Genomic DNA, 9952 nt, shown 5'->3' with positions numbered 1-9952 from the left:
GGGTTTGACTCCAAGTTTTGAGTCACACTTGGCAATTCTCCCATTTAAGTAATATCAATATTGGTTTGTAACTGCGTGTTGTCAGTGTTGGTGTCGAAGTCACTATATAGGAGACAAAGCTGTTTAAAGAGAAGAGAAAAATACAACGGCGTGAGCGTTGACTAGGCGATGCAGCCTAATAGTAGCTTCGGTTTCATCTCTGATACACGTATATCGAAGGAATCTTCAGTTTTGTTATGAATGCTATATCCATATATCGTCAACTAGGAATTAAATGATATTGTTTCTAGCTTCTAAGAGATTTAGTTGTGTACATGCAGCCAGTCGTCTGCAAAAGCAGCACCCACATTGTTTAATAGTGTAACACATGTCGTTGGAATCTATTCAAACTATGGAAGTATGTAACGATCAAATTATGACAACGTAACGCCCTTCCATGGGAACGGATTAAGATTTCAAGGAAAAAAGGTTAAAGGTATTTTTTTTATCAACCGGTTAAAGGTGTTATTCTAAGGAAAACCAAAGAAACATCGTGCAAATATCTAAACGTTATTACGATGACGAGCTAGCTTAACTGGAAAGGACCCGAGGCACTTATGCTAGACATCTCCGGTTCGAATACGCATAAAAATCTGGGTAAAGGGTTAAACAACCGGTCATTGTTCCCCGCCCAACGGGGGATTAGTCCGGGCCAGACCACTTCCTTGTCTTAAAAAAAAATTAATTGTTATTTACCAAAATACAATACTTTAATATCTGTGTTTATGGATAAAATCTCCAAATTCACTGCCACACCTAAAGTTAAGAAATTTTTTTTTGGTAAAATGTTATTTAAATTTATGACAGAGACTACAAAGATGCTAGTAGTGGAATGCAGAAATCGAAACTAAACAACAGAACCAGAAAGCGACAAAGAAACAAACAAAACCATAGCGAAGCAACAAGCCTGGCAATCATCTAAGCAGCGAAGCAGGCTGGGACCAAACAAGCCAAAAGGCCAGAGAAAAAAAGAGTCAATTGCCACGAGCTACCGAGAGATAGACGCCCTCAAACCTAAAAGCTACGCCTCCTGCAGCTTCCAACAAACTCTACCCGACACAAATGGACCCGAAGAATCGAAGCACGGACCTACCATGAAACCAGACAAACACAGCCTCCGACGGCACAAGAGAGAACCTCCACGCGACGATGCCATCGTTCGGAAGGCAGGACGGAAGATTGCCGTCTCCAGGACCCACCATGACTATTTACACCCATTGAACCGAAATCTCATACAGAAATAGCGGACCGCATTGTGACTACAAAATCTAAACACTTTCTCTATTTTGGTTCGGTTTCGGTTTTATTGGTTCAGTTTTACCGGTAAACAACTCTATTTTGACTGGATATCTTAATAATGATCATTCTACATATAAAAACAATTGCTGTCTGAAAAAAATATGAAACAACTATTACACAAATACATAAGACATATCATATATATTTTTTTCATGCCAAAAAAAAATGTTATAAAATAAAATGTTTAAAATGAGATAAGCGTTTTCGAAGCGCGGGTAAAAATCTAGTTTTATATTAAAAATGCATGTCACATGTACGCGCTAATACATTCATTATCGACTAGTGGAAGTTCATCACATGATGCTAAACTCATTGGGATAATTTTTTGTTAAACGGCATTTTGCCTGTGCTACTAAACACATTCATTATCAACCAGTGGAAGTTTTATGAACTTCAGATGATATTAAAATCCGTAACATAAATTTATTAAATATTAATATGTTACAGCCTGTACTTCTTTAACTGGCAAGAAGGCTATTTCGATTTCTGAAAGAAAGAAGAGTTACATGACAAATGCTAGAAACATAACAAAAGGAACGTAAGGTGCAATTTTAAACACATGTTACAGCCTGTCTTTACAGGTATCTTCTATAGTTTTTTTTGTGTGTTAAAAATTACTATTCTGAGTTTATAGCATCATAATGCAGCAGTCTATAGCATCCGCATGTTGAGATTAAGGAATTATCAAATCATGACAAAAGCACCCGATGGGGTTCAATCAATCATGTGCATTACAAGAAATTATGATGTTAAGAAAATTGAATAAGTAAAATGTTATTTTAAGAAGAAAAAACTGATGAAAGCTCTTACAAGGAAGGCCTAAGACTCTCAATGTTATTTTGTATTAACACTTCATCGAGTCGCCTAAAGATCATCACATCCTCTAAACTGAACTTCTCTTCGGATCAAAGTACATGACAGAGAGCAATTCTAGCAAACTGTTTTCTGTATGGTCGTAAACTTACCTCTCGCGGATTGACAAGTACATGTTGGTGTGTACATATATACTAATAAACTCACCAGCATCAATAACACCCTTCAACTTCCATGTTTCGTAAGAAGTAAGGTGAAGGTGTTTACATATCCACTTGTGGGGAGCTTGGAGCAAAGCCCACTGAGTATATAAGTAGACTTTGTATAAAACTCACACATGACACATCATCTCCAAAAAGCCTCGACAGTTTCATCAAACATAAGAAAACTACACAGATAACATCAGACTGAGGATTCGTTTCCCGTGATAATCATAATACCAATACCAAATACGTCTATATTTCGCAATAAATATTGGAACTATAAGAATGTGATCCAAAAAAAATATATTGGAACTATAAGAAAATCAGTTCTTAGAAATCTAGCAAGTATTTGCATTATAAACACAATAATCCGAACGTCCGATATGTGAGATTACTTTGAAGATGAAGTCATCAATTCCTAGATTGTCACTCAACTTTGTACCAAAACGAGTTAGACTTTTGTAGAAGAGCCATATATTCAGTTCTATAACTGCGTCTGCGTTGACAAAACTTGCATCATAGATACATGAACATGATACAATAATACAACTATATGAGTGGTAGTTGAGGTCATCCCCTTCTAGACTTTCCATCTTATTTTATTTTCCATCTTATTTTATTTTAGTTTAGTTTAATACAAATTCTTTGAAATTGGTGAAAAAGATATAATTCGTAAAACACAGGGGCTTATTTGAAACGATAAAAGATATTGGGGCAGTTATATAAAACAGTGGAAATATTAAGTGTATATAATTCATTGACGTAATATTTCAAAAATACCAATTCGCATCCTCCCATTGCTGAAAAGATCAGAAACGCGTTTCCTTTTGATCGCAGAGAGAGAGAGAGAGAGAGGGAGACATGTCGTCGTAATCTCTCACCCTTTAAATCTCTCTCTCTCTTTCTCCCTTTCACGAACACCCTAGATTCTCCATTTCTTTCTTTTTCGTCACATTGATAATCAAAACCCAATCTCTTCTTCTTTCCCTGTTTCAATATGTGTCCTTTGAGATTCCTGTTAGTGTTCTTCTCTGCGGTCCTCGCTGGATACTTCGCGTGGAAGACGGTGAGTTCTTCTTCGCCGGAACTCATCGGAGACGACGACTCAGCGGTTGAATTGAATGATAAACAAGGACTCTGTTTCAGAAAGGTAAATCTCATTGCTTTTCGCTAAGTTGTTGAATTCTGTTTCTAAAGTTGTCTCCTTTCGACATGTTGATGAACAGAGGATGGAGAATGGGTTTTGGGTGTTCGTCGACATGGCCAGCGGAAAGTACCTTTGGAGGAATCTCAAGGAGATGAGAGACAAGTCTCAATGAAGAATGAAGCTTGATTACAAAAAAATTTCATCTTTTTTTTCTTTTGGTCTCTTCTTTGTGCAGAATGATAATATACTTAGACGAGTTGTTCTAATTTCATCTCTTTGGGTTTTGTAATTTTGATTAATTTTGTTTGTAATCTGGAAACACCACACAAAACAATAAAAGAAAAATTTGGAGTTTGTAACTTTCAAGCAATAGACACTTTCTCCATCATACGAGATATTGCAATAGAGAAGTTATACAACTTGAAAGAGAATGTTTAATCTAATATTATTTACAACCTAACTTTGAGATTAAAGATTCACCTTGAGTCGACTTGAAGCTTGATTGACATGTAGAGGAGTGTGAGAAGAGCTCCTTGTGGAAGAGGAGCATGTCTTGCTAAATTGGACCCAACCCACATCGCCACCACCATAACAACCACCACGCTGCTGCTTGCTTTCCCGCATAGCCAGCTTGCAAACGTCAGGCAGAGAGTGAGAAGGATACCTCCTTTTCCCCCTAGTATCCAAGCTATCATGAACCCAGATTTGTAACCCATGTCTAGCTCCTTGTCTAGCAAAGCTGAGAACGTGCTGAACGTGAGAGATGCTAGGTACCCGAGCGTGTATAGGAGAAACATGGAGAGGAAGGCAGTTTTGAAAACTTTGGCGAAGGAGTCTCTCTGTTCTTGAGCCGTGTCTTCTTCTTCTTCTTCTTCTTGTTCGTGTGGGTCACTGTAGAAATGTGAGTTTTGATATGTAGAGTAGTGTCCGTAGGCTCTCTCGTATCTGGATCCTCGTCTTTTCTGGGACCAGTTGTAACAATACTTCATGGCATCTTCAAGCTCGGTGTCAGGGGTGTTGTAGTGCCTTTTCACTCTAGAGAACCTCGAGTTTTCTTGATGTTTAAGTGACCGGTCGTACTGAATCCTTGTAGCTTCATTAGATAGAACCTTTCCAAAAAAAAAACACAAGTAAAGTGAATAAGAAAAAACTCAAAGTTTGTGGTTGAGGCACTCAGATATGAGTCATTGTTAGAAATACCCACTTCGTAGGAACAACGAATGCTCTTGAATAGCTCTCCGGCTTTAGAGTCTTTGTTCACATCAGGATGAAACTGTAATAGAAACACCAAGAATGCTGTTAACAAACATAAACCAAACTAAGCTGAGGAAAATAAGAACATACGTGATACGTGACTAGACAACAGAATACGAGAATATATCCATTCTATGATTTGTTGGGTTCAAAAGAGAGAAGAATGATCCAAGTGTACTAGAGCTATGATAAAATTTAAGAATACAGAGAACAAGTTCCTCCAAACTTTCAGACACATGTTGCTAACTGGCTTAGATTATGAACAAAAAGACAGCTTAGATGGTTTGAATCATAATTCAGAGAAATTACTCACACAACACACAAGATTTCTAACTTTCTTATTTATTTCCCATGAAATCTTTTCATGTTATTACTGAATTTCCCTGGCATTACAATTTCAGAAATGACCCAATCACGAAGCTTGCGTGGCTAGAAGAAAGTGGTCACGTTCTCAGCTACTCTTATCTCACTAACATCTACTAATACTTACTAATTGCAAGCACTCATCTTTAACCAAAGCAATCAATCAAACTAGCAACGAGAAGAATCTAAAACCAAAGTCCTAACCTTTCGAGCGAGCAAGCGATAAGCTCTCTTGACGTCAGCTTGCGTGGCGTTGCGACCGATTCCCAAAACGACGTAGTGGTTCTTCTCACCGTTATTATAAGCCGAAGACCAAGAGGAAGAAGAAGAAGATGCCGCTGATATAACAGTCGTCTTCCGACGACAGCGCTGCCACCGAGATCTGCCCTCGCGGTATCTTCGACGGTGGTGGTAAAGGTCACGAGACTCACGACCACACGAATTGAACGACGGAGGGAGGAGGTCGCCGGAGATGGCGGATGAGAATCGACGGCAGCCCTTGATTGGGGTGAGACCCACCAGGAGGTGAGTCTGCATTCTATCTTCTTCTCTCTCAGTCACAGGTTTCCCTACAGACCACTTACGCTAACTAGTGGGAAACAGAAGCTGGTTGTGTCGGAAAAAGTTAACTGACGGCTCTCACTGGGTTTGGATCATGGGCCTTAAGATATTGGGCTTCATCTTTTTTTGTTAATGAAGCTTGCAATCCTTTTTTTTTTTGAACAAAGAATCTTGCAATCCCAAGCAAGTTTTATGGGTAGAAATTTTAAATGGTCCACTCCCCCGTTTTATTTCTTTGCAAGTTTTTATTATTTATACTCGGTCGGAATGGCTTTGGAGAAGTTGAGATTAACACACTTTTTTTTTTTTTTTTGTAACCGAGTGTCCTAGCTCCACAGTAGTGGTCCATACTAGAGACCGAAGCGCGCAAGGACGCTATCAGAGCGTCACCATGTAGCTCACCGCGAACTGTCTTCGGTCTCGGGCACTGGGGTTCCGCATGTGAATTTCCCAGTGGTCAGGTTTCAAACCCAGGTGGCGGAATTCACAGCCGTGAGCCTTTTACCACCAGAGTTAGAAGTCCCGGGTGATTAACACACTTTCATCATATTAAGAACATGTTAATGCATGGTCGGTTCTGTAACCACTCAGTAAGTGTACAATCTCTTAAGTATATCATCGTTCATATAACTAGATGTATTCGGACAAATAATGTAAATTTTACAAACATCATACAATACTGAATTTCCTAAATTCATAGTGCATAGAAGCTATAGAGCCCATGGTAATAGAACAGTAGACATTTGGCTCTGATGTATCTATAAACGGGTGGGATGGCTATGATTTCAAAGTCCATCATAGTGTCCTCCAAAAGATATCTGAGCTCTTGCCACCGGAAGACCTTTCAGCACAGAGATTGCTTCATTTAGTTTTGTTGCATGCTTCACTACTTCCTTCATTCGCTGCAATGCATGTAACAAAGTATAATTGAAATATGTCATGCAATTACAACGATTTTGGACGTTTAAAAGAAAAAGCCTGCCCCATGATTAATTTAGAAGATTAATTTGGTAAAAACATGTTTGATTATTGTTCTTGCATGCCTTAAAATATCCCATTAATATATACCAAGAATATCTGACTCGATCTCAATTCTCAAACAAAATATCTCTCTTCTCAAGGCTCTAAGCTGATATTAATGTAAGAAACAATGACGTTTTCTAAAACGTGAGTTTTGTTCAAAGTGTGACTTTGACGCAAGAAAAGATGAATACAAACGTATATAGACAAAATAAGTATTCTTCTCTACAACTATTGATTGTTCACTTAGACACGTAACTTACCACACCGCCAAACACATCATTATCACTCTGGTCGAATCATACATGCACAAACCAGTTTTTTCTGATAATAGCTTCCAGTTAACCAAACAAGTAAATTTGTATAAGCTGATATTTAATTTTAATAACAATCAGCCACTAACCAACCATATTAAGTAAAAACAATTAGCCAGTAAAAGAAGCATATCAAAACTTAATAATCATTGGTAAATAGTCTTTGATTTATCAAAATCCGAAACAACTTTTCAGTACTTTGGATGAATGGGGTAAAATTCATTGTGATTTGAAACAAATATGGAATTGGTCATGGGGGAATCGAACTACGAGTTTCAGGAAACACAACCTTTGGAATGTCCTTAAAGCAACACTAACCTAATATTCACTTGGTTCCTTAACCATTTGATTAGGAATAAGAATCATAACTGAAAAAATTACCTTACCTTGTTATCATCAGAGTAGATCTGGAACCTGAGGATCTGGTTCTTGTTCCGACAACCTCGTATGCTATTGTTGCGTCCAAGGAAGAAGACATATAAAGTGGCAGCAGCAGTAGCAACACCAAATGAACATATAGCTCCAATTCCATGAAGACCCATCTTCCACAGATTCATTTTTTCACCACGTTTGTTCTTCTCCTCCTCCTCCCACTCAACTTCTTTCTTGCACTTCACGTCACCACCTTCCTCAACCTCTGTTCCCATCTCACCGTAGTACTCTCTTGCTAACACTCTTCCTGAGACAGAGTGTTCGTCATCTTTCTGAGGCAGAGGACTTGTGAACCTCGCTGGTAAGTCTATTTTCATGTCGACAAATTCGTTTTCCTTCGCTGTTTTGAAGGTTATTCTCGGCGACGGAACAGATTCCGTCACAAGTTCCGGATCCTGATCCTGGTTCTTCTTGTGATCTGTGTCGTCCACGGTGTACACAGGTTCCCAATTAACGGGAACTTGGAGGAGCTGTGTGGGGACCACGCTTGGTCTTCTATGGAACTCTATTTTTCCGACAGGATCTTGTGTCGGGCAGATAAAGTAATCCATATCGAAGCTTTTCTCAGTGTTTCTGATGATCCTCATCGCTGCCTCATGATCCTCGTCGTGATCGAGATCGAGACCCTTGTAGAGATTCTTGGGGAGTAACTCCCAATCTTCTAGATCCATGCAGTCTTCTTGAATACTTTTATTTTTGTGGTAATAGTGATCTTGAGGAGATACTTGACTCTCTCTCTCTCTCTCTCTCTCTCTCTCTCTCTCTCTCTCTCTCTCTCTCTCTCTCTCTCTCACATTGTTGTGAAGGGGTTTCTGGATCCTTTAATAGAGAGCAAAGAAGAAGACACCAAAAGAATATTCAGACACCAAAATGGTTTTGATGATTTACGATTTGGAGTTATACAACATACAAGCGAGATTGACGCATTTAGTGTAAGCCACCAAAGAAAGTTGCAAAGTAAAACTTCAGATTTGCAACATTTCTAACAAATAAAAACATATTTGTTCTAATAAATTATTTGCATGATCAGTCGCTTAATTACATAATAAAATCTTATTCTCTAAACATTTTTTTGCTAGTGTTGTTGGAACAAAACATTATTTTTAACATTAGCTGAACCAATCTTAATATTAAGTTTTTGAAGAAGACTAACAATTAATATTGATATAACTGTTTCTCTGTAATTATAAAGACAATATGTATTGCTTAACAAAAAAAATCCACAACCACACGTACTAGTTTAAACTTAATACACATAATAACTTGCAAAGACAAGAAAAAATTCTATATTAAAATACATTGGTGAAACTATAGATGTACTTATGAAGAAAACTATATTAAATGTATATTTTAGGTCTGAGAGGTGTGATAAATCTTCTGGAGCTTATCTACAACATGAAGTGACAAAAGAAGATGTTACTATTTTGGACCTACAATAAGAAGTATTGATTGTCTTCTTTGCCAAGATCCTTTCTCTCTTTGATACTTTATTTCTCATAACCATTGGTTATGAGAATATTTAAACCATGTTTTAGTAGATGATACTCATGATCTTTCGTACTAAGTTTTACTAATGAAAGCTGGACGGTAGTTCTGAGCTATTTAGTTTATGGATGAACACATATTTCCAGAGGGGTATTTAATCTTCTTATATAAAAACTATTGTTGTTGATCTTTCTTTGGACCAGAGAGCTAGAGAAGACGAAACTTCAAGCATAAACTTGGTACCACAATATGAACGTTTTCCATATTTTGAAGCTGTTCCTAATTTATGTAGATTAACAAAAAAAATTGAAGTTAACAAACATTTCGAAAAGAAAAAAATTAGGAGAGACTATGTGTCATACACGTTGCAAGTTTTAAGTCCTTTTCGAGGGAGAAAAAGAAACTGGATACTAGTGGAGGTTGCTTGCTTGCAATTACAAGTGTTGTTCAAGAAATAAGCAACGAAGTTTCCATTTAAGACAAGAAAGCGAAAGTGGAAGCCATCTAAGACGATTACTATAATTTGGTTTTCTTATTATAATTTTCACACCATTCTTAAATGAACTTGTACAAATCTATGAAGTTAACTTTTTTTTTTTTCGACAAGTGGCAGGGGTTTGATGACATGTCTCCCTATATATTTTTTGTTTTTACATTTTAGATCCTTCTTCTTTTACACTTTTACAATTTGGCTTAATACTTTCTAATTGTGCCATAAAATCTTTCTCACACTAACCATTATTATATGAAATTTTATAATCTATTTTATTGGTCAGTAAAATTGAAAATAAATAAATAAAATATTTAAAATATATTTTTTATTCATCCATAAATAAAAAATGACATAAACTTTTATTTTTTTTAATATTTTCTATTATTTTATTTACAAATTATAAATTTATTGACTATTAAAAGCTATAAAATAACTAAACTAAAAAAACTAGAGTATGATACATAATCTAAACCTAAATTTCCAAAATCACAAAGAAAAATAAAAATACTATAATAACACTAACTCAGCC

The 9952-nt window shown here is 36.8% G+C and overlaps 3 protein-coding genes across 4 annotated transcripts; 1 reads left to right on the top strand and 2 right to left on the bottom strand.

Moving 5' to 3' along the window:
* Positions 1-3135: 3135 nt before the first annotated feature.
* On the top strand, positions 3136-3855 carry LOC106321354. Its single transcript, XM_013759638.1, has 2 exons — positions 3136-3504; positions 3581-3855. Exons 1-2 carry the CDS (start codon positions 3352-3354, stop codon positions 3671-3673), a joined length of 246 nt encoding a protein of 81 aa, XP_013615092.1. The 5' UTR covers positions 3136-3351; the 3' UTR covers positions 3674-3855.
* On the bottom strand, positions 3836-5692 carry LOC106321353 (dnaJ homolog subfamily C member 18). Its single transcript, XM_013759637.1, has 3 exons — positions 5323-5692; positions 4706-4774; positions 3836-4610 (listed from the first exon to the last, which is right to left on the bottom strand). The coding sequence occupies exons 1-3, from the start codon at positions 5653-5655 to the stop codon at positions 3978-3980; spliced, it is 1035 nt and encodes a 344-aa protein (XP_013615091.1). The 5' UTR covers positions 5656-5692; the 3' UTR covers positions 3836-3977.
* A 580-nt stretch (positions 5693-6272) lies between these two features.
* On the bottom strand, positions 6273-8450 carry LOC106321355. 2 transcript variants are annotated; one of them, XM_013759639.1, is made up of 2 exons: positions 7400-8435; positions 6273-6581 (listed from the first exon to the last, which is right to left on the bottom strand). In XM_013759639.1, the coding sequence occupies exons 1-2, from the start codon at positions 8114-8116 to the stop codon at positions 6465-6467; spliced, it is 834 nt and encodes a 277-aa protein (XP_013615093.1). In that variant the 5' UTR covers positions 8117-8435; the 3' UTR covers positions 6273-6464. The 2 variants fall into 2 exon arrangements, with proteins under 2 accessions (XP_013615093.1, XP_013615094.1); XM_013759640.1 differs by having other exon boundaries at positions 6490-6581; positions 7395-8450.
* Positions 8451-9952: the final 1502 nt, after the last annotated feature.

Source organism: Brassica oleracea, unplaced genomic scaffold, assembly GCF_000695525.1.
Source record: "Brassica oleracea var. oleracea cultivar TO1000 unplaced genomic scaffold, BOL UnpScaffold01471, whole genome shotgun sequence".
Taxonomy (NCBI): Eukaryota; Viridiplantae; Streptophyta; class Magnoliopsida; order Brassicales; family Brassicaceae; genus Brassica; species Brassica oleracea.
This window is presented reverse-complemented; position numbering and strand designations above follow the sequence as displayed.

What these genes read in the sequence shown, in the direction of transcription:
- LOC106321354 (XM_013759638.1), top strand. Translation starts at nt 3,352, where the DNA reads ATGTGTCCTTTGAGATTCCTGTTAGTGTTCTTCTCTGCGGTCCTCGCT. An exon ending in AAGGACTCTGTTTCAGAAAG is followed by an intron (nt 3,505 to 3,580) that starts GTAAATCTCATT and finishes GTTGATGAACAG; the next exon opens with AGGATGGAGAATGGGTTTTG.
- LOC106321353 (XM_013759637.1), bottom strand. Translation starts at nt 5,655, where the DNA reads ATGCAGACTCACCTCCTGGTGGGTCTCACCCCAATCAAGGGCTGCCGT. An exon ending in ATCGCTTGCTCGCTCGAAAG is followed by an intron (nt 4,775 to 5,322) that starts GTTAGGACTTTG and finishes TTTCTATTACAG; the next exon opens with TTTCATCCTGATGTGAACAA. An exon ending in GCATTCGTTGTTCCTACGAA is followed by an intron (nt 4,611 to 4,705) that starts GTGGGTATTTCT and finishes TTTTTTGGAAAG; the next exon opens with GTTCTATCTAATGAAGCTAC.
- LOC106321355 (XM_013759639.1), bottom strand. Translation starts at nt 8,116, where the DNA reads ATGGATCTAGAAGATTGGGAGTTACTCCCCAAGAATCTCTACAAGGGT. An exon ending in TCTACTCTGATGATAACAAG is followed by an intron (nt 6,582 to 7,399) that starts GTAAGGTAATTT and finishes CATGCATTGCAG; the next exon opens with CGAATGAAGGAAGTAGTGAA.